We start from the raw sequence: 23,686 nt of genomic DNA on the forward strand, positions 1-23,686 counted from the left end.
TGTGACCTTTGACCTCTTGACAAAGTCGCCTGGACGTGTTTGAGGAGAGAAACAGGAAACTGTTCAGGAGTCAGGCGGACTGGACTGAATCAGACTGTCGGTGTTCTTGGCTGGTCAGAGGTCAGAGGTCAGAGGTCGGGTGGCGGTGCGTCGCTCTGGAGGAAAACGGCTTCCGGACACGAACCCGCTCCCTCTCTGCGTCTCGTCCGAGCTGCTGAGAGTTAACGTTCGGCTGAGCTGCAGCTCGTTGATATTCTGCTCAGCTTCTCTGCTGGTGACGAGACGCTGATCTGGGATCTGCTTCTTCACTCAGCAGCTGTTTGTCTCTGAGGCGTGAGAGCCGCTCAGAACTCAGAGCCGACCGCCGCCGCAGCGTCCAGGTCAAACCCGAAGGTCGTCACTTCCACACAATGAGGCGTTCATGGAGTCCTCAGTGAAGTTTAATGTGTGTGAACGAGGAGAGAAACATCACCAAAGTCTGCGTCTGACTGATGAACTTCACGTGAAACGCTCCTTCATTTGATGTAAAAACATGTTGAAAAGCTCAAAGTTCTCTTTTAAAACAGGAAGTAAAGTTTCAATAAAGAGCGTTTCTGCTGCTTCGTGTGTCTGATTTCACCAAAAACAGAGAAATGTTCAGCTCTGAAGGAGGAACTCCAGCTTTACTAAAGCACAGGCAGTAACAGCTTCACGTGCACGCTGTGTGTGTGTGTGTGTGTGTGTATGTGTGTGGAATGCACAGAGTGATGAAGAGTGTGATGAGGAGCTTTGACAGCAGCTCAAAGTCTTTTTCTTCTTCAGTTCATCTTTTGGTTCTGCTCAATGAATATTCATGAGAAGAACTCATCTGAACCAATCAGCGCCGAGAGGCAGGATGCCCGTCAAGCTCAGATCACACCCATACCGGAAGTCAACTAGTTCACCTTCAGAATAAAAGTATAACCTCATGTAAAAAAAACAGCTGAACAATGAGATGAACGAAAGCTGCCAAGTCACAAGTCATTTGAAGATATTTCAGGTTTTTTTTTTAAATACGTCTTGACAAATGTTGATGGAAGAGCTTCAAGGAGAGATGAAAACACCCAGACGCAGTGGTGCTGCTCGGGACTCTTGGGGCTCCAAGCAACAAATCCCTGGGGCCCCCACCCCACCTGTGCACACTGCAAAAACACATCTTTGAGATGAATACTGAAAAAATAGATTAGTGGTTCTCAAAGTGAGGTCCATGGACCAACAGAGGTCCCTGAAAGCCCAGGCCTATCCATAATCACAGCTCCAAGCAACTCCCTGGCTTACCTGTTCGCAAGCCCCGCCCCTGCTCAGATAAACATACACAAATCAAAGTAAAAGGTGAGAAACAAATAATGGCGAGAGATGAGTCATGAAACAGATTAAAAAGAGTTTAAAAAGAGTTCAAAAGCCAAAGAAAAGAGTTTAAAAAGAGTTCAAAAGAGTTAAAAAAGAGTTTAAAAAGCCAAAGAAAGGAGTTTAAAAAGCGTTTAAAAGAGTTAAAAAAAAGCCAAAAGAAAAGAGTTTCTGAACACAAACAATGAAAGTCAGTTTGTTCCCACAGCAGCCAAAATAAGAAGAGCTGCTCTCTAATCACTGTTCACTGTATGGAGGAGGAGGAGGAGGAGGAGGAGGAGGAGGAGAGGGAGGAGGAGGAGGAGGAGGAGGAGAGGGAGGAGGAGGAGGAGGAGGAGAGGGAGGAGGAGGAGGAGAGGGAGGAGGAGGAGAGGGAGGAGGAGAGGGAGGAGGAGAGGGAGGAGGAGGAGAGGGAGGAGGAGGAGGAGGAAGAGGAGAGGGAGGAGGAGGAGAGGGAGGAGGAGGAGGAGGAGGAGAGGGAGGAGGAGGAGGAGGAGGAGGAGAGGGAGGAGGAGGAGGAGGAGAGGGAGGAGGAGGAAGCTTGTTACAGTGAGGGAAAGTGTGCAGGAGGAAAGAGGACGTGGTGCATTAAATAATGAACGTATTGATAACAGATTCTAATTCAGAACGGATAATAATAATAATCACACTGCTCACATGATTCTGAAATGGGCCATTTGGCATTATGAGTACTTTTTGTTCTAATACTTTGAATACTTCTGTACTTTTACTCAAAGGTGTGACTTCCACCCATATTTTATTTTATTTTATTTTATTTTATTTTATTTTATTGTTTTACTGGAAACATTTGAATATCTAGTAAAGTTTCTCAGATGTCCGGATTCTGAAGCATCTCTTTCTGAGACATATAAACCTTCATGAAACATGAAAATCATCAGATTTTGAAAGCGACCGCGTGTATGGAAGTGGACTTTTACTTTGAAGGCAGTAAGCGGAAGTGTCGGCAGCTAGCTTGTGCAGCTTGTCAGCCGCTGCCTCCCGCCTGTTGAGCGCAGGCGGAGGTGGCGGTTGGTCTCAGCTCCGGTGAAGAGGAGCAACATGAGTGAGTCCAGCTCGACTCTGTGAGAGTTTGACGGCCGGAAGTTGTCAGTCACCTCCGCACGAGCAGGACGCACGTTGTGTGTTTGCCGTGTGTTCGCCGTGGGTTCGCTTTGTGTTCGCCGTGTGTTCGCTGTCTGCTCGCCGTCGCGGGAAGTGAAGCGATGCGTGCGGAGTGAGAGCTGATGATGAGGAGCAGCGTCGCTTCACTTTGCTCATCTCCTGTGAAGACTGTGGACGCTTTTTCTTCATCAGCCGGAGAGAGGAGGGTCTGCAGGTGAGTCCACGCACCGGGACCATCTGGCTCAGGTCGTGTCCCGTCACATGACTCAGAAAGTGCAGCATGTGTTTGACTTCGCACGGTCCTCCGGCGGCGTGTCCCCGCAGACTGTCTCACCCTTTATTCACTTCAGACTCTGAAACTGACCCAGAACCAAAACCAGAACACGACGGGCTTCAAAACCACAAGACCTGCTCGAGTCCTCTGCAGGTAGGACACCACCAGACCGGCCAGGACTTACAGGACAGAGGAGTAGACCTTCAGAGCAGTCTTTGCTGGTCTGTGGTGGTTTAGAGGCTCCGGTCCAGGTCCAGGTCCAGGTCCAGGTGGTTCAGTTTTGTGGACTGAGCGGGTCGGTTTAGGTCTTGTCTGTAGAGTCTGTAAATAGGTCCTCAGGTGGTTTAGTTCTGGCTCATGGTGGATCCACAGGTGGTTTAGATGTGGTTCAGGCCTTCAGGGAGTTGAGGTCCTCAGACCTGCAGGTTGGACGTTCAGGTGGTTTAAAAAGTCTGAGGTGGTTGCAGGTCCTCCTCCAGGTCACCTGTGAGCAGGTGTGGCGTCGTCGTCCACCTGTCACTGGAACAGGACGCTGCTCTTGTTGAAGTCTGATGCTCAGCGTCTGGTGAGCTCTTCTGTTGTCCAGAGGTTCTTTGTCTCTGTCTGTCCTCTCAGTGTCTCTGTAAAGAGGACTGTCTTTGCTCAGTCAGAGACACAGAGTCGTCCTCTCAGATGTCTGACTGTCCTGAGTCAAGCTTTCATGGCAGGAGGTTCCAAACCTTTGAACAGGTGTTACAGTCAGGCGGACAGGTAGAGACGGACAGGTAGAGACGGACAGGTAGAGACAGACAGGTAGAGACAGACAGGTAGAGACGGACAGGTAGAGACGGACAGGCTGTTCAGACCTTTCAGACAGACTTTGAAGTACTGTGTGATTGCAGGTGAAGCTCCAGGTGCTCCAGAGTCTTCAGGCAGGTTAGGGACAAACCGTGTTGTCCTGTGCAGTCCGGTCTGATGGACTTGTCCTCGCGGCAGTGTTTCTGACTTCCTGTTGATCGCCACATGCGGACGCGGCGCCGTCAGCCATGCTGGAAATCGTTTCAGGGATCTGAAGCATTAACCAAAGAGCGAAGGCGTCTGTGAAGAGCCACCACGTTCAGCGGTGGAACAGGCAGAAGTCCACCACAGAAGAAGAACTGCAGAGACCAGTTCTGTGACCACATGAATGCCGGCAGCCCGTCTCTCAGTCTGAGGCGTGACGTGTCGACGTGTTGTTGACTGGAAGACGTCCGCCCGCTCTGATCGCTCTGCCTGTAATTTTCTCTGAACACATCCAAGCATCTCCTCTAATTATGTGGAGGTTGCCAGACGGCATTCTGGGAAACGTAGGAAGTCTCCGACAGAAGCAGGAGTAGACGAGGGAGGCCGTGGACGAGGAGACATCAGAGGTCCAGAGGAGCAAAATAAACTGTGGCTCTACCACACTGTTTATTATGGGATGTGACAGTGATGGAGGAAGTACTCACTGCTGTACTGAGGAAATACTCTGTAGTACTGCATCGAAAATGTTAGTAGAATACTGTACTTCAAGTATTCAGAGTAGAAGTACTGCGTGCAGTAAAGTGTCCCCTGTGTCTGTCGTCCTCTTGTCTCTGGTCTCTTTAGGTCATTGTGTCTCCTGTGTCTGTTGTCCTCTTGTCTCTGGTCTCTTTAGGTCATTGTGTCCCCTGTGTCTGTCCTCCTCTTGTCTCTGGTCTCTTTAGATCATTGTGTCTCCTGTGTCTGTCGTCCTCTTGTCTCTGGTCTCTTTAGATCATTGTGTCCCTCATTTTAGCTGAAACTATTGATTCTTTTCATTCTGGATCAGTCTGCTGATCATTTCCTCCATCAATCGATCGATTGATTGATGAGTCACTGATTGAAATGATGACAGGTCAGAATATACGTCTGTCTTTGTCTCTTGGGTTCTGAATTTTTGAATGTCCATCACATCTCCGCTGTCAGGACACTCGTGACTGCAGGCGTCATCTGTCCCGTCATCTTCAGGACATTTCTTCAAATTTGGCAAAAACTGATCAGAGTTTGGTGGTCAAAGGTCAAAGGTCAATGTGACCTCACCAACATGTGTTCTAATTGTTATATATGATCATTTCACAGAAATGATAAAATGATGATGTGAGGACATTTTCTAACAGGTCAAAGGTCATCTTCCCTGTGACATCATCATCTTTTCTGTCCATCACTCAGGACCTGGAGGACAGACTGAGACCATGTGTCTCATGTGGGCTGATCCTAAATCAGTGTCTGATGGTTCAGATCTTCTGCTCTCGGTTGAACGTGTGTGTGTGTGTGTGTGTGTGTGTGTGTGTGTGTGTGTGTGTGTGTGTGTGTGTGTGTGTGTGTGTGTGTGTGTGTGTGTGTGTCTTTTCATTAAACTCCTTCAGTCCTCACTGCAGACTGTCTCTGAGTGTGGACAGACCGCCTGATTGGTCGGTGGAGGATCGAGGTGCTGATTGGAGTTTTGAACTTGAGGAAAGTTTCAAATTACAATCTGTGTGACTGAATGAACACACACACACACACACACGCACACACACGCGCGCATGCACACAAGCACACACTGACATACACACCTATGCACACACACACGCATGCACACACGCACACACACATGCACACACACATGCACACACACACACGCACACACACACACACACACACACACACACACACACACACACACACACACTCTGTTGTGACTGTGTATTCAGTCTAAGTCCCTGCTGATTAGCTTAGCTTAGCGTAAAGACTGGAAATGGGTGGAAACTGCTAGCTTGGCCTGCCAGCAGCTCACTGATCAACGTGTTCTGTCTCGTTTGTTTGAACTCTAAACAAAAACGGGATAAAAACTGCAATTTGTGTGTTATGGAATTTTCTGGACGGGGACCCGTAACTTGATGGAGTTACTGTGGTTGCTTAGCAACTGGCACAGGTTGGGGCGTAACAGAGAAAAGTGGTTGGTAGACCTGGACACACCTGCACAGAACCTGTGAAACCTCCTTTTTCTTCACGCTTAAACAAACGAGACGCAGAGTTCATCAGTGAGCTGCAGAGCCCTTCACTCTGAGCCAGGCTAGCTGTTCTCCCTCGTTTCCAGTCTTTATGCTAAGCTAAGCTAAGTGGATGCTGAGGAAGAGGAAGATTCAGACTTTTCCTTAAAATCATCACAGATAGCAGCTGGACTGAGCTCAGCGGGACACGCTGACAGATGAGACTGTGGAGGAGGATCTGACGGAGGTGTGTGCGTGTTGGGGGGGGGGTGACCTTTTTCATGACTGGTGTTAGTGTGTACCAGATGGGTCGTCATGGTGATGGCTGCACACACGTTGACGCCTAACGCCCACTTTTTGAGTTGAAGGTGAGAGTTTTTCTGCAGTGAGTGAATCATCTTCTAAGACGAAGACGCTCTTTGTGTCGCTGCAGCAAGACGCTGAGAGACGTCCTGCAAGGTGACAGCGAGCAGCTGTGTGTGTGTGTGTGTGTGTGTGTGTGTGTGTGTGTGTGTGTGTGTGTGTGTGTGTGTGTGTGTGTGTGTGTGTGTGTGTGTGTGTGTGTGTGTATGAGTGTGTGTATGAGAGAGACTAAACATCAGCTGTACTCACACTGAACGTTCTGTGTGTTCTCAGTAATACGGGACGAGCTGCTGTTAGCTTAGCAGTTAGCATGGGTAGCTTCCAAACAGCATAATTAGTGAAACGAGTCTTCGCTGACGTCAAAGTGGGACAGTAAGTGAACGCAGCACGTTAAGATGTGCGTCACATGTACAACAGTAAGTGAACGCACCAGGGTGAAGCTGCTGATTGAGTCAGTGTGATGATGAAGATCAGGTGGAGCAGGAACACCTGACGCACAGGTTAGAACAGACGAGCACCAACGACCTGAAGGCAGCTGCTGCAGACAGAGACGACTCAGTCTGCTCCTCCTCTCCACTCCTCCTCACTGCTCCTCCTCCTCCTCACTGCTCCTCCTCCTCCTCTCTGCTCCTCCTCCTCCTCTCCGCTCCTCCTCTCCGTTCCTCCTCACTGCTCCTCCTCCTCCTCCTCCTCCTCCTCCTCTCCGCTCCTCCTCCTCTCCGCTCCTCCTCTCCGCTCCTCCTCACTGCTCCTCCTCCTCCTCCTCCTCCTCCTCCTCCTCTCCGCTCCTCCTCACTGCTCCTCCTCCTCCTCTCCGCTCCTCCTCTCCACTCCTCCTCTCCACTCCTCCTCCTCCTCACTGCTCCTCCTCCTCCTCCTCCTCCTCCTCTCCGCTCCTCCTCACTGCTCCTCCTCCTCTTCTCCGCTCCTCCTCCTCTCCGCTCCTCCTCTCCGCTCCTCCTCACTGCTCCTCCTCCTCCTCTCTGCTCCTCCTCCTCCTCCTCCTCCTCCTCCTCTCTGCTCCTCCTCCTCCTCCTCCTCCTCTCCGCTCCTCCTCACTGCTCCTCCTCCTCCTCACTGCTCCTCCTCTCCGCTCCTCCTCACTGCTCCTCCTCCTCCTCTCTGCTCCTCCTCCTCCTCCTCCTCACTGCTCCTCCTCCTCCTCTGCTCCTCCTCACTGCTCCTCCTCCTCCTCTCTGCTCCTCCTCCTCCTCCTCTCCGCTCCTCCTCACTGCTCCTCCTCCTCCTCTCTGCTCCTCCTCCTCCTCCTCCTCTCCGCTCCTCCTCACTGCTCCTCCTCTCCGCTCTTCCTCACTGCTCCTCCTCCTCCTCTCCGCTCCTCCTCACTGCTCCTCCTCCTCCTCTCTGCTCCTCCTCCTCCTCCTCTCCGCTCCTCCTCACTGCTCCTCCTCCTCCTCTCTGCTCCTCCTCCTCCTCCTCCTCTCCGCTCCTCCTCACTGCTCCTCCTCCTCCTCCTCCTCTCCGCTCCTCCTCTCCACTCCTCCTCACTGCTCCTCCTCCTCCTCACTGCTCCTCCTCCTCTCTGCTCCTCCTCACTGCTCCTCCTCCTCCTCCTCCTCTCCGCTCCTCCTCACTGCTCCTCCTCCTCCTCTCTGCTCTTCCTCCTCCTCCTCCTCCTCCTCTCCGCTCCTCCTCACTGCTCCTCCTCCTCCTCCTCCTCTCCGCTCCTCCTCTCCACTCCTCCTCACTGCTCCTCCTCCTCCTCTCTGCTCCTCCTCTTCCTCTCCGCTCCTCCTCTCTGCTCCTCCTCCTCCTCTCTACTCCTCCTCCTCCTCCTCCTCTCTGCTCCTCCTCCTCTCTGCTCCTCCTCCTCCTCTCCGCTCCTCCTCACTGCTCCTCCTCCTCCTCTCTGCTCCTCCTCCTCCTCCTCCTCTCCGCTCCTCCTCACTGCTCCTCCTCCTCCTCACTGCTCCTCCTCCTCCTCCTCCTCCTCCTCTCCGCTCCTCCTCACTGCTCCTCCTCCTCTTCTCCGCTCCTCCTCCTCTCCGCTCCTCCTCTCCGCTCCTCCTCACTGCTCCTCCTCCTCCTCTCTGCTCCTCCTCCTCCTCCTCCTCCTCCTCCTCTCTGCTCCTCCTCCTCCTCCTCCTCCTCTCCGCTCCTCCTCACTGCTCCTCCTCCTCCTCACTGCTCCTCCTCTCCGCTCCTCCTCACTGCTCCTCCTCCTCCTCTCTGCTCCTCCTCCTCCTCCTCCTCACTGCTCCTCCTCCTCCTCTGCTCCTCCTCACTGCTCCTCCTCCTCCTCTCTGCTCCTCCTCCTCCTCCTCTCCGCTCCTCCTCACTGCTCCTCCTCCTCCTCTCTGCTCCTCCTCCTCCTCCTCCTCTCCGCTCCTCCTCACTGCTCCTCCTCTCCGCTCTTCCTCACTGCTCCTCCTCCTCCTCTCCGCTCCTCCTCACTGCTCCTCCTCCTCCTCTCTGCTCCTCCTCCTCCTCCTCTCCGCTCCTCCTCACTGCTCCTCCTCCTCCTCTCTGCTCCTCCTCCTCCTCCTCCTCTCCGCTCCTCCTCACTGCTCCTCCTCCTCCTCCTCCTCTCCGCTCCTCCTCTCCACTCCTCCTCACTGCTCCTCCTCCTCCTCACTGCTCCTCCTCCTCTCTGCTCCTCCTCACTGCTCCTCCTCCTCCTCCTCCTCTCCGCTCCTCCTCACTGCTCCTCCTCCTCCTCTCTGCTCCTCCTCCTCCTCCTCCTCCTCCTCTCCGCTCCTCCTCACTGCTCCTCCTCCTCCTCCTCCTCTCCGCTCCTCCTCTCCACTCCTCCTCACTGCTCCTCCTCCTCCTCTCTGCTCCTCCTCTTCCTCTCCGCTCCTCCTCTCTGCTCCTCCTCCTCCTCTCTACTCCTCCTCCTCCTCCTCCTCTCTGCTCCTCCTCCTCTCTGCTCCTCCTCCTCCTCTCCGCTCCTCCTCACTGCTCCTCCTCCTCCTCTCTGCTCCTCCTCCTCCTCCTCCTCTCCGCTCCTCCTCACTGCTCCTCCTCCTCCTCACTGCTCCTCCTCCTCCTCCTCCTCCTCCTCTCCGCTCCTCCTCACTGCTCCTCCTCCTCTTCTCCGCTCCTCCTCCTCTCCGCTCCTCCTCTCCGCTCCTCCTCACTGCTCCTCCTCCTCCTCTCTGCTCCTCCTCCTCCTCCTCCTCTCTGCTCCTCCTCCTCCTCCTCCTCCTCTCCGCTCCTCCTCACTGCTCCTCCTCCTCCTCACTGCTCCTCCTCTCCGCTCCTCCTCACTGCTCCTCCTCCTCCTCTCTGCTCCTCCTCCTCCTCCTCCTCACTGCTCCTCCTCCTCCTCTGCTCCTCCTCACTGCTCCTCCTCCTCCTCTCTGCTCCTCCTCCTCCTCCTCTCCGCTCCTCCTCACTGCTCCTCCTCCTCCTCTCTGCTCCTCCTCCTCCTCCTCCTCTCCGCTCCTCCTCACTGCTCCTCCTCTCCGCTCTTCCTCACTGCTCCTCCTCCTCCTCACTGCTCCTCCTCCTCCTCTCTGCTCCTCCTCCTCCTCCTCTCCGCTCCTCCTCACTGCTCCTCCTCCTCCTCTCTGCTCCTCCTCCTCCTCCTCCTCTCCGCTCCTCCTCACTGCTCCTCCTCCTCCTCCTCCTCTCCGCTCCTCCTCTCCGCTCCTCCTCACTGCTCCTCCTCCTCCTCACTGCTCCTCCTCCTCTCTGCTCCTCCTCACTGCTCCTCCTCCTCCTCCTCCTCTCCGCTCCTCCTCACTGCTCCTCCTCCTCCTCTCTGCTCCTCCTCCTCCTCCTCCTCCTCCTCTCCGCTCCTCCTCACTGCTCCTCCTCCTCCTCCTCCTCTCCGCTCCTCCTCTCCACTCCTCCTCACTGCTCCTCCTCCTCCTCTCTGCTCCTCCTCTTCCTCTCCGCTCCTCCTCTCTGCTCCTCCTCCTCCTCTCTACTCCTCCTCCTCCTCCTCCTCTCTGCTCCTCCTCCTCTCTGCTCCTCCTCCTCCTCTCCGCTCCTCCTCACTGCTCCTCCTCCTCCTCTCTGCTCCTCCTCCTCCTCCTCCTCTCCGCTCCTCCTCACTGCTCCTCCTCCTCCTCACTGCTCCTCCTCCTCCTCCTCCTCCTCCTCTCCGCTCCTCCTCACTGCTCCTCCTCCTCCTCACTGCTCCTCCTCCTCCTCACTGCTCCTCCTCCTCCTCTCTGCTCCTCCTCGCTGCTCCTCCTCTCTGGTTGCCAGCAGGGAGAGAAATCGGTGTTCACTGACCTCCTCTGGCTCCGTCAGGACACGGCCGGATGAACAATGCCGTGTTTGTGTTGGCTGTCAGCACGAGGCCTCCCATTGGCTGTGATCAGAGGAGACGGCACGGCGAGAGCCTGCAGCACACGCTGGGCTGTGAGATCCCATCAGCCACCTGGGCGTCCTGGACACGACTCAAAACTTCAGCCTCAGATGGAAGTTGAGACTCGTGGCGGTTTGTGGCAACTCGTGGTGACTTGTAGTGACTCATGACGACTCGTGGCGACTTGTAGTGACTCATGACGACTCGTGGCGACTTGTAGTGACTCATAGTGACTCGTAGTGACTCGTGGCGACTTGTAGTGACTCATGACGACTCGTGGCAACTTGTAATGACTCGTGGGGACTCGTAGCGACTTGTAGTGACTCGTGGCGACTCATAGTGACTTGCAGTGACTCGAAGTGACTCGTGGCGACTTGTAGTGACTCATGACGACTCGTGGCGACTTGTAGTGACTCATGACGACTCGTGGCGACTTGTAGTGACTCATGACGACTCATGGCGACTTGTAGTGACTCATGGTGACTCATAGTGACTCGTAGTGACTCATAGTGACTCGTAGTGACTTGTAGTGACTCATGACGACTCATGGCGACTTGTAGTGACTCATGGTGACTCATAGTGACTCGTGGTGACTCGTAGCGACTTGTAGTGACTTGTAGTGACTCATGACGACTCGTGGCAACTTGTAATGACTCGTGGTGACTCATAGTGACTTGCAGTGACTCGTAGTGACTCGTGGCGACTCGTGGCTGACATTAAATGCTGTCTTTCTGCGTGTTGTTTCAGGCTTTTGGTGCGTTTTGTGGCTCGTTCACTGATGTTTCTCTCGATGCTCCGTGTTGAACGCTGCTTTGGTCACGCGGTGACGCTCAAATGCTGATTGTTCTGCTGTCGTGTGGACACTTCAGGTGCATTACGGGAAGCGGACGCACCAGAACGCGTCTGTCATGTCATAAATTGAAGCAAACAAAGGGGTGAAAAGCTTTACTCCACTTCCTGAATGTCTGGCGACGAGGAGAACAAGTGGAGGTCTGGAGGAGACGAACGCTGCGCACAGACAGAGGAGGACGAGTGAAAGCTCGTCTCACAGCGGCTTCACAGAAACATCCACGTCCATGTCCATGTCCATGTCCATGTCTGTGTCCACGTCCACGCCTTTTCTGAAGCCTCCCCCCCCTGACGGCTGAGGACACCGTCCTCCAGCTCATTGACGTGCAGTTCAGGGTCTCTGGTCAAACTGAGTTTGTGGCTGAACCTCCAGTGAACATGTGAACTGGTTACATCAACATGAGGCAACAGAGATGATGATGATGATGTTGATGACAATGATGATGAAGTCCAGAGAGCAGACTGAGACCAAAATGTGTCTCGTATAAAAGACGAGATTTTCTTGAACGTACAGTCAGCGTTGAGTCGTTGTTGCTCTGCCCTGAAGGCCAGGACAGACTCTGCGTCGCTCTGTAATCATGGTCAGCTCAGCTTCACACGCATGTGAGGCACAAAAACAGCGTGTCGAGACTGGGAGCGTCCCACACTGACAGAATTACAGCTGTGGTTTCACTGGTTTCACAGAAAAACAGACTAAAAATATTACAGACAATAAAGCGACTCAGTTCAAAGAAAGTCAAATGTGCGCGTACAGAAATACACGAGCGCATGTGAAGGCAGCAGAGCACGAAGCGTCGCCACTCACAGGCCGAGCTCGGCCGGCTGCGTCTGCGGTTTCTGGAAAGCGAGGCAGAGTGAGACCTCTGCGCTGCAAACAAACAGGCTGATCTCAGGTCAGCGCGGTTCCACAGGAAGCTGTGGTTTGGAGGAAGTCGATGTTTCTGTGTTTCTAAATGAATCAGACGCCGCCGAAGCCGCTCTGCCTGCTGACAACAGGAAGTGAAGCTGCACACGCTCATGAGAAGAAGGCCAACACGAGCAGAGAACATACATGTTGTATTAAAGAGTCCTGTGCAGCTCTGAGGCGTTCAGGTCTCTTCTTAATTAATCAGTGCTTTTCAGCCTTAATGTGCATCATGTGGTTAAAACTTTTATTGTTCGCTTCACATTCATGTTACAGGGTGGAGCCACAGACACTGGATACGACCTTTGACACTGAAGAACAGGTGTAGAAAAAATGAGTATGAGCCAAAATCTGGTGTTTCTTTGTAATTTCTGATGTGTGGATGCTGTCTGCCTGTCCACCTGTCCACCTGTCTGTCTGTCTGTCTGTCTGTCTGTCTGTCTGCCTGTCTGTCCACCTGTCCGTCCACCTGTCTGTCCACCTTTCCACCTGTCCGTCCACCTGTCTGTCCACCTTTCCACCTGTCCGTCCACCTGTCCGTCCACCTGTCCGTCCACCTTTCCACCTGTCCGTCCACCTGTCTGTCCACCTTTCCACCTGTCCGTCCACCTGTCTGTCCACCTGTCCACCTGTCCGTCCACCTGTCTGAAGGTGCTCTGCCTGGAGCTCAAAGAAACAGACGAACGTGTTTCTTTATTCCTTTCTCGGTGTTTGAAATGCTGCATCGTGTCCATCTTTGTTTACTTGCCTGGCGTTTCTTCTTCGCTGGTTGTTGCGGTCCTTCTTGCCGTGTTACCTCCACCTGTAGATCAGTGGGACAGTGTGTTGAACTCAGAGCACCTGAGGCTGTCCAGACTTGTGAGGACGCTCTTTAGAAAAGCACCTTTTCAACGTTAAAACACTGTTCACTGTGTTGTTGTAATCAGATTACCTGGTGGAGGCATAAAGCGTGATGTAAAACATGCTAATTTAGCATGTTGCTAAGCTACAGTTTATCTTCATCAGTAACCATTTGCTTCCTTTCTCCTCAGTAACCAGGGTGCATGATGGGATCTTTCCGGCGCCCCAGGCCTCGGTTCATGAGTTCTCCGGTTCTGTCGGACCTCGCCCGGTTCCACGCCAGCTCACCTGCGCTGCAGCTCTCCAACACCAGCGTGTGGAACAGGTCAGACTCTGCACCTTTAAGGTGTTCCTGGAGTGAAGATCTGAACCTGGATCAGTTCTGAAGTGTCAGGTTCAGTCCGGTTCATGTCTCACCTCATCAGATGTTATCATGATCCCACAACACAGACAGTGTGTTTAGGACACAGCCGTGTGTGTGTGTGTGTGTGTGTGTGTGTGTGTGTGTGTGTGTGTGTGTGTGTGTGTGTGTGTGTGTGTGTGTGTGTGTGTGTGTGTGTGTGTGTGTGTGTGTGTGTGCGTGCGTGCGTGCGTGCGTGCGTGCGTGCGTGCGTGCGTGCGTGCGTGCGTGCGTGCGTGCGTGTGTGTGTGTTATGGGTCTAAACATCAGCTTAAAACAGAAGAAAAGTGCCGCCTTGTGTTTTCCAGACGTCTTAAAGAAGAACAGGTTCTACTGAAGGTCAGGAGTCTGAGTCAGATCAGATCAGACCAGATCAGATCAGATCAGATCAGATCAGATCAGACCAGACCGGATCAGATCAGATCAGATCAGATCAGACCAGACCAGATCAGACCGGATCAGATCCATCCATCTGTCTGTCTGTCCCTCTGTGTCCTGCCTCTGTTCTGGCCTTGAGTCGTGGTGGCAGCAGGCTGATGCACGCATGCAGTCCCGTGCTGTGACATGAAAGCACTGAAGTGTCCCGCTGGACCCTCGTGCCGCTCGGCGTCTCAGCACGTTTCAGTCTTTTCTGCAGAAACTTGCAGCTCGTCTCCTCGTGGGCCAGTTTCCTGCTCCGCTCTGCAGCGAGCAGGATGTTTGGTAGGAAGTGGAGGTGGCAGCGGGGCCACGTCCTGTCAGCCCGCTGAGTCATGTCGAGGACGCCACACGCTTCACAGTGAAGTCTGTCCCGGCTCGGCGTCTCACTTAAAAGGTCTGTGACTCCACTGAAGCTTTACTTCTCTGGTTGTTGTGGCCCCTCCAGCGCTTTGCATTGTGGGACACAGGTGGAGATTTTTGCTGAGTCATGATATAATGCATGATAGTACTGCAGTCACAGGGGACGTCCGGGCAGGACTCAGTTAGTCAGTCAGTCTGCAGCAGATCAGCTGTTCAGGTGTGAACCGTAGTGCATGATGGGATAAAGACCACAGTTTACACGTCAACCTGTGACGAGGCCTCGAGGACGTGTCCTCAGTGTGAACTGCTTTGTTGGCTCCCGCGTTGGTTTTGTGGACATCAGTGATGCTGGACGTCCTCTGATGCTGGACGTCCTCTGCGTCTGTTTCCACAGGTGGTTTGACGAAGGTCTCGGACGCAGGACGCGCAGCTTCTGTGACTCACGGTGTGTTGACCTCTGACCCTACCTGTGTTTCTTTGTGTGTCCTCAGCGTCCAATCAGCTGTGATCAAGGTGTTCCAGGGTGGACAGCTGCAGTCCAACGAGCTGTACACTCTCAACGAGAGCATCAGGTGAGGAAGCTTCGTCTCTTCAGTGCAGCTTTCAGATCAGAGACGGAGAGGACGAGCAGTGAAGAGACTCGGTCCGTCCAAGGTGACGCGAATCCCTCAGACTGAAGCCTCTCGTGGTTTTTATGTCTCCTCTGACCCACAAAAGGAGTTTAGAAAGTTCAGTTTCACTCCTGGAACATAAACTTCCTGTTTCTTCCCCGTGTGACGATGAGGAGGGAACATGGCGGCTGTCGGTCTTCCTTCCTGAACTCCTTCATGTCTTTGCAGGTGGCTTCTTAAAACGGAGATGGGCTCTTTCATCACTGACTACTTCCAGGTACTTTCATTCTTTACTTCCTGTTTTTATGTAATAAAACCTGACGGTTAAACCAGCAGCTCTTTGTCTTCACCGTCAGAGGAAACGCCGAGGTGCTTCTGACTTCCTGTATCTGTATTTGTGTCAGTTAAACTTGAACCATCACTTATCAATAATAGAGGGTAGAAAGTGAAATGATAATGATGCGTTTTCTCCCGTTTGAGCAGAGAATCATCCCTCCACGGATCTCAGGTTTGGTCATTATTGTGCAGCTGAATCATGAAGCGAGCGTCAGGTTTGACAGTAACAAACAGAAGTGAAGCTAACGAGATGCTTCATCACAAACAATAAAGAAAGACATGTTTACAGGGGGGCTGCACGGTGGCGCAGCAGGTAGTGCGCGTGCCTCACAGCAAGAAGGTCGCAGGTTCGATTCCTGGGTCTGGCCTTTCTGTGTGAAGTTTGCATGTTGTTCCCGTGCATGCGTGGCTTCTCTCCGGCTTCCTCCCACAGACCAGAAACATGCTCATAGGTTGATTGGTGACTCTAAATTGCCCCTAGGTGTGAGTGTGAGTGTGAATGGTTGTGTGTTTGTGCCCTGCAATCGGCTGCCGACCGGTCCAGGGTGTACCCCGCCTCCCACCCGCCGACAGCCGAGATAGGCTCCGGCCCCCCCGCAACCCACGAAAGGGATAAGCGGCATAGAGGATGGATGGATGTTTACAGGGACATTAAATATAAATAAATCATGTGAAATTACATGAAAATGTCTTGAAAAATGTTCGGCTTGCTTCTTCATGCTGTTTCCGATCGTGCAGCGTCACATTAACAGTCCAGTCCTGTCAGTCCAGATTTAGGATCCGGCTTCAGGTGGACGAAGCCGGACTGCAACACTGAAAGTCACCTGTAACTCACAACGTGGACTGAGCTTACTGTCTTGTCTTTAAGTTCTCAGACTGGACGAGAACGTGTCCACAAACCCCAGCAGCTGGATCAGGTCTCATGTGGTCTCGTCATTCAGTGTGAAACAGAAGTCAGAGCGTCTTCAGAGACGGAGGGCAGGCTCAGGTGACCCGAGGTGATCCAAGGTGATCCGAGGTGACCCGAGGTGACCTGGGCTCGCCGCTGTCTGTGCCTCCTGATCCTTTTCATGAATGGACTCGGCCTTCAGGCGGAGAGATCAGCGGCTGGTGATGAAGACGATGAGCCAGAGGAGGACTTCCTGTCAGTCAGGGGACACCTTCCTGTCCCACCTGCCTGTGCTGTACTGGACAGTCTCAGTGCTGACGTGTCCGTCCTGTCCGCATCCTGAGACGACTTGGCAAAACTGAACTTTAACGTCCAGATAAAATGTGGAGCGAGACGATGACCTTCGTTTCCCTCAAAGGTCACGTTAGGTCATTTCCTGTTTTTACCAAATGAATCTGTGACGATGACTCAGCAGATTCTCACAGTGAAGCTTCAGCACAGGAACGTCCTCGGGTTTACTGGAGCTGATTAACGTGTTTGTCCAACAGCTTTAGGACAGATTAGGACAGTTTATAGTCTCCAGACAAGAGACAAACGTCAGCGGTCAAACAGATTTCTACCAGCTGGCACCAGGAATGAGACAAGACGACCAGTGGACATGAAGACATTAAAGACCAGTAAAATAAAGAACAATAACAGATTTACCGGTGTGTGTGTGTGTGTGTGTGTGTGTGTGTGTGTGTGTGTGTGTGTGTGTGTGTGTGTGTGTGTGTGTGTGTGTGTGTGTGTGTGTGTGTGTGTGTGTGTGTGTGTTACCATGTCTGTGTTTCAGAACCAGCTGCTGACTCGAGGTCTGTCTGAAGTCCTGGATCAGGTGCTCCTCCACTCAGGTGAGACTGCTGGGTGTTTGGTGAGCTTTGATTGGTCCTCGCTGTCCCCTCAGTTGTTGCTCCTAAAATAGTTTTTAGTGTTGTGCTTGTCTTCGTGGACATGTCTCTTTGATGGACACTGAGCGTGTTTACGTGCACACCTGAGTCCCGGCTGTGAAACCTGACGATCCACCTGTGTGTGATGGGTTTCCATGGTAACCACCCGTATTGTCCCGTAGGTGATGAGCAGCTCGCTGTCCTCGCCAAAATGTGGGACAGATTCTTCACGGAGACGCTCCCCACCCTGCAGGCCATCTTCTACCCCGTCCAGGTACGCACGCACACACGCACACACGCACACACGCACACACGCACACACGCACACACGCACAGCTGAAGGACTGGACATCAGAGCAGCGCTGATGTCATCAGTTATGTCACTGTTCTGATCGTCATGGTGATGGTCAGAACATTTAGCCTTTTGTGCTGCTGTAACGCACAGTAAGCTAGCCGAGCTAGCTGTCAGCTAGCTAACGCTGTGGCTAATAAATGACAGCAGATGTGTCGTATCGGCTCGTAAAACCTCCTCACAGGTGTTTTCCGACATCGAGAACAGTCTTTCTGCTAAGCTAAGCTAGCTGTTTCCCCCTGCTTTCAATCTTTATGCTAAGCTAAGCTAGCTGTTAGGCGAGAGGAGGTGCTGCCTTAGAGTCTGAGGTCTCCTGTTGGTCGCTTCTGTCGCAGCCTGTAAACTGACCCTGATGCAGTCTCTGGAGATTTTAGGCAGGTTTACAGTAAACCAGCCTGCTCAGGTGTGCTCACGCTCTTCACCTGTGTACACAGGTGAAGGTTTCTGTACTCTGCTTGCATGGATCTGACACATTAACAGCTGCTGTGAACACCTGAAGTTTCCCATGATGCTCTCTGGAGGTGGAGCTGCAGAAATATGAAGCTGATCATCTGAATTGATTGATTTAAGAGCTTTCGACACAAACTGCAAACTCTGAAACAGGAGATTAAAGTGAAGCAGCTTCAGGCTGAAAACACTCATTAAACCCTCTGCAGGTAATCAACCATCATAATCTCAGACTCCATTAATCAAGGCCACTTCACCTAATTAAGATATTCTGGAGAGCCGTGTTGCCATGGAAATGTGAATGAAGCGTCCTGATTGGTCTTTTTGGTTTGAACAAGCTGCTCGGTTCATTGGAAGCAAACAGATTTCTGTGTACACGTTGATATCATGTTCATTTGTATGAAGAACTGCACCCTCATCGCTCTGAAGCGACTCACAGAGCTGCATAAAGGTTACTGTTAGAGCATCAGCATGTTAGCATTTAGCTCGAAGTACTGCCGTGGCTACGTACAGAGCTGCTAGCATGGCCGCTAGCATGGCCGCTATCGTAGACGCTCCATACAGAGCAGCTCAGGACCAGACTGTTAATCTACAGCAGAGACCAGCAATCCCAACACAGCACAGGTGTGACCGCTGTGTGTGTGTGTGTGTGTGTGTGTGTGTGTGTGTGTGTGTGTGTGTGTGTGTGTGTGTGTGTGTGTGTGTGTGTGTGTGTGTTTCTTAGAGGATCTAAAGTCGTTCACTGAAATCCTTAAACCATCTTGGATCAGGAGGTCATTGGATTAACGTGCAGAGCTCTGGACTGAACTACTGCTGAGGTGTGTCTGACTCTGTGTGTGTGTGTCTGACTCTGTGTGTGTGTGTGTGTGTGTGTGTGTGTGTGTGTGTGTGTGTGTGTGTGTGTGTGTGTGTGTGTGTGTGTGTGTGTGTGTGTGTGTTCAGGGTCAGGAGCTCACAGTGAGGCAGATGGCTCTGTTGGCCTTCAGAGACCTGGTGCTGCTGAAGCTCCACCTGGAGGACGTTCTGGTAGCTGCATCCTCCGTCCCTCCACCTGTCACACAGATGCTGTTGGTGCTGCAGGTGAGCTCATGCACACGTTTGTACCAATCTTAAAGAACAATTGATATGTTATTGAAACAGGAAGTGGGTCTTTAAACTGTGATAGAAACCTTGAGGATTTTAATTTTCCCGTCGCCTTCTTTGTCTCTTTAAACGTGTTTGGTTAACTGGGAGTTTTGTGTCCAACGTGTCTCTCTGTTTTTGTTGCCACTTCATTACCAGATCAAGTAAGCGTAACATTAACCCATGAACTGATGAAGTAGAATATTAATGTTAACGTATGAATCTCTAATTGTTCCTCAGAAAGGCAGAAATTTAACATCAACCCACATTCGATCAGCTGAGATGCCTGTTCACTCACCGTGAGTCCCAGCGTCCCTCACCTCTCCAGTCTGTGATGATAAAGATTAAAAAACTTTCCTTTCTCTCAGGGAATCCACGAGTCTGGTAGTCCCAGTTTGGAGTATTACCAGTTGGAGCGTCTGGTGGAGATCATCGTGTCTCCGTATCTCAGCAACGTTCTGCACAAGAGGAACCAGCTCCTGTTAGGTCAGTCCACCGAGCAGGTCTCAGACCCGTCACTTCAAATGGTACTTTAAGTAAAGTATCTGAGCTTAATGTCATGTTATTTAAAAACAATTTAAGTATTAAAGGTAAAAGTACTTAACACAGAAAAATGGCCGGATACTATATTATTAAATGTTATATTATTATTGTTGTTGTTGTTGTTGTTGTGTTTCTGTGTCAATTTATAGACCAGAAAATTCATCCAAAAATTTCTGACAGATGAAACGAGATACTGAAAATCACTGTTAGCAGCGACTTTAATAAACTCAATCAATCTCAGTCAAATCAAATCAAACTTCATTCAGCTTTGTTTCAATGTGCTGTATAAATTATTGGAATAATAATTAATAATTCCTAAAGTAGTTACCTCAACTGCAGCAGGTAACAGGCCTTTATTTGAAGCAGGCTTGTGTTAGAGGCAGGCCTTTATTTCTAATTCCACGTATTGGTCATATTTTCTGACAAAGCCTCGTTTTAATCCACTCTCCTTTGACCCGTCAGAGGTACGGCACTACACCGTTTATACAAACAGTACACTTCCTGTATCCATTTCAAATTTAAAGCCCTCGAGAATTTCATTAGAAAGAAACCCTCAATTTCCTCTCCATTTCAGATGATCCAGAACAACGAGGTTCAAAAACAGCGCGGTTATATTTAGTCTTAGAAATGAAAGTGGAAATATACATCATGACTGGAAAACACACAATATGACAGCCGACAGGACTTTATCCACCCTTCACCCCCCGGCCTCTAAAGGAGACCCGGCTCTTATTTGAATACAAGTTTTACTAAAGGATGTGCAGTGCTATTATTGTTACGACTGTTGATGTCGTTGTTGATGTTGTGGTTGTTGTTGTTGTAGTTGTTGTAGTTGTTGTAGTAGTAGTTGTTGTTGTTGTGGATGTTATAGAAGTTTTTGTTGTGGATTTTGTGGGTGTTGTTGTGGTTGCTGTCATCGTTGTTGTTGTGGTGGGTGTTGTTGTTGTGGTGGTGGGTGTTGTTGTTGTTGTTGTTGTTGTTGTGGTGGTGGTGGTGGTGGTGGTGGTGGGTGTTGTTGTTGTTGTGGTGGGTGTTGTTGTTGTTGTTGTTGTTGTGGTGGTGGTGGTGGGTGTTGTTGTTGTTGTTGTTGTTGTTGTGGTGGGTGTTGTTTTAGCAGTGGCTCTCCTGAACGTGAAAGGTTCTCACCCTAGTCGCTGCTCACAGCTGCTTCGCAGCATCTTAATAACAAACAAACATCATGTTGGCCGATTTCTTTCCTCTTTGTAAAATGTTTAAAATGCTCCTCATTTCTATTAATTAGCTCAAAGATGCAAAACCAGCAGTTTGTTCTCTAACAGAACAACAAAGAGGAAGATTGGTCTTCATCGTCGTTGGTAAAGTTTATCTGAGCTCCAGAGTGGCTGCACAGCCTGTTTCAGAGGTCAGAGGTCAGGGGGCGTGGCTCCGTAGTAATAAGCTGTTAAATCCTCTCAGCGGGGAGGTGAGCTGCTTAATCTGCTGCTGTGGTTTCATTCCAGCAGCTCGATTGTGAATGAAACAGCTCAAAGTGTGTCACACCTGTCACACCTGTCACACCTGTCACACCTGTCACCTGAAGAGCAGCAATTACGTCTTTTCATTTCGGCTCTTTCTGTCTTCGCTCCTGTGTGGTCGACTTTTAGCAGTGTGGCTAACAAATGCTAACAGATATCTGCTGCTGCTGTTTCACAAGCTGTGTGTGTGTGTGTGTGTGTGTGTGTGTGTGTGTGTGTGTGTGTGTGTGTGTGTGTGTGTGTGTGTGTGTGTGTGTGTGTGTGTGTGTGTGTGTGTGTGTGTGTGTGTGTGTGTGGGGGGGGCAGCAGCTTTGCTTCAGGAGGGAATGTGTAATTCCTTCGACCAGGTTTCACAAACAGACTCAACCCTCCCGTAAACTGGCCTGATCAGATTAAAGTCCTGATCCCTGCTGTGACTCCGGCGCTGAGGCCTGGGCAGGAGGCCTCGCTGCACTCACACAGCTCAAACATGAAAACAGCCAGCAGCAACTCACATTAACCTCCTTCATTACAGCAAACAAATAAGAAGAGTCCAAGTTCAACCAAGTCAAACGTGGCAGTGAAGATGTTGCATCAGCATCATCTCATCTTAAATATTCTTGAATTAACTGTTTCCTCCTCGCTCTGCTGCCACAAACCAAAAACGACGTAAACGAGATCATTTTGTGTACGAAATTAAAACTGATGATGTGATCAGAGCGGCAGGAGAATGATGGAGCTTTAACACTTCGACTGAGAAATGAGAAGTCAAATAAAATCAATAATCAATCGATATTCTGTCCGTGAGGACGAAGTCACCCCAGAAACCAGGAGCTCATTTTATCAGCTCTGCTGTGCAAGCCGCCACATCTCTCACTAAACCAACACGACGCGACGCTTCTGCGCCTCACGCACTCTGTACGCTTTCTGTACATATATATATATATACGTGTATTCTGTGCATATATTTGTATATGTGTATTCTGCGTATATATACGTGTATTCTGTGCGTATATATACGTGTATTCTGTGCATACGGGGAGCTAGAAGGTCCCAGGTTCGAATCCCGCTGTGGGCGCTGCTGGCGTGTCCTCCACCATGTCTTCAGTGCCTGCTGCTCGAGGAAAAAGGGCCTTTCTGTGTGGAGTTTGCATGTTCTCCCCGTGTTCACCCGGGGTTTCCTCCGTAATAACCCCCACTAAAAACATGCAAGAAGACCACCGCCTGACCATCGGTGACGAAGGAGGATGGGTCCCCGGGCGCGGGCACCGACATCGGCTGGCAGCCCACCGCTCCTGGTCTGCCGCGGAGGATCGACGGACCGAGGACGGGTCAAACGCATGGCGTGTGTGCAGTCTCCTCCTCCCTGTAGCATGTGTGTGCTGTGATGAATAAAGTACCAATCTTATCTTATCTTATCTTATCTTATCTTATCTTATCTTATCTTATCTTATCTTATCTTATCTTATCTTATCTTATCTTATCTTATCTTATCTTATATGTAGTTCTTTCAGGTTTCAGGTCTTCACATTCAAACTCTGATTTCTCCTGAATATTTGAGAACTTGATGTTTGTTCTTGGATTGTTTCTGTTTGTTCTTCGTCGGATGTTGTTGTTGACTTGTTGAAATGTTTGGACGTGAATTATGACCTTAAACCATGAAATCAAAGTTTCCTGCGGTCGTGTTGACTCACTCTCGGCTTCCTGTCTCCCCGTCCAGAGTCCCGACATCTGCGGTCCTCTGGGTCGTTGCTAGGCAACCAGTCGCAGCCGGAGATCACCGTCACTCAGCATCACAACTCCTCCGACTCGTCGTCTCTGGCCCCGCTGGTAGAGCAGGAGGGCGAGGCGTACCTGGAGAAGTCCGGCGGCGTGCGTCGCCACACGGTGGCCAACGCGCACTCCGACGTCCAGCTGCTGTCGGCGTCGGGCAGGATGCATGCTGGGACGGAGAAGGACGGCGGGGTGGGAGGGTGTGACGGAGACGTGGGGTTTTTGGTCGGGGGAGGGCCGATGAATCCCAGGCCGTTCTCCAGCCAGCCGGACATGGTGGAGTCTCCGAGGGGAGGAGTCATCTGCTAGCTGCAGTGGCTAATGAGACAATGGACACGTGAGACAATACACAACAGCAGAGGAAACGAGGACCGGGACAGGAAGTAACAGGACATTATGGTAATGAACAAAAAACAAGATCATAAACTTCAGGATGACGAGAGGAAATAAAAAGACGAAACAAAGGAAACAAACCAACAGAGCAACATGAGCAGAGACAGAAGACAGGAAGCTGTGAACGGAGACAGGAAGTGTTCATCCATCCCACAGCTCCCAGCAGGAGAGCAGCTCTGGCTCAGGATCTGTACTGGGACCACTATCTGAGCCAGTCAGTCTGCTGTTGAAGTGAAGCAGGGCTGGTCTGGGATCAGGCTGTGTGTCTGTCCTGTGGGCCGAGCAGGTTCTGGTCCTGCTCAGACCTGGTCCTGCTCAGACCTGGTCCTGCTCAGGTCATGTAAATATGTTTTTAGGATTGTTAGTGAAAAATAAAGATTCCCTTGTTAGAAAGTCAAGAAGGTGTTTCTGATTTATCCCAAACTGAAGTTTGAGTGAATGAAAACATTTTATCAACTTAAAATCAACCCATGAAACCGTCTCCGTTTCCTTTATCTAACCTCAAACTGGAGAGCAGAATTCATGTTTCCACTGTTTAAGGAGCTGAAATGATGAATGAATGAATGAATGAATGAATGAATGAATGAATGTGGACGTCCTCAGCAGAGAAACAGAAACATACTCGACTGTCACAGAGCAGCTTTAGCTGCTGC

General features: G+C 51.2%; 2 protein-coding genes across 2 annotated transcripts in view; both read left to right on the forward strand.

Moving 5' to 3' along the window:
• The window catches only part of glsl (glutaminase like), a 12,162-nt gene extending 12,130 nt beyond the window's left edge, over window positions 1–32 (forward strand). The window contains exon 21 of the mRNA XM_070972869.1: window positions 1–32. This exon is cut by the window's left edge and continues 89 nt beyond it. The gene's annotated coding sequence lies outside the window, so the exon portion shown is untranslated.
• A 2,327-nt stretch (window positions 33–2,359) lies between these two features.
• Window positions 2,360–23,429, forward strand: prr5l (proline rich 5 like). Its single transcript, XM_070972594.1, has 9 exons — window positions 2,360–2,701; window positions 13,181–13,314; window positions 14,661–14,741; window positions 15,009–15,057; window positions 16,838–16,895; window positions 17,114–17,205; window positions 18,673–18,810; window positions 19,221–19,338; window positions 22,588–23,429. Exons 2-9 carry the CDS (start codon window positions 13,193–13,195, stop codon window positions 22,947–22,949), a joined length of 1,020 nt encoding a protein of 339 aa, XP_070828695.1. The 5' UTR covers window positions 2,360–2,701; window positions 13,181–13,192; the 3' UTR covers window positions 22,950–23,429.
• Window positions 23,430–23,686: the final 257 nt, after the last annotated feature.

Source organism: Chaetodon trifascialis, chromosome 10, assembly GCF_039877785.1.
Source record: "Chaetodon trifascialis isolate fChaTrf1 chromosome 10, fChaTrf1.hap1, whole genome shotgun sequence".
Lineage (NCBI taxonomy): Eukaryota > Metazoa > Chordata > Actinopteri > Chaetodontiformes > Chaetodontidae > Chaetodon > Chaetodon trifascialis.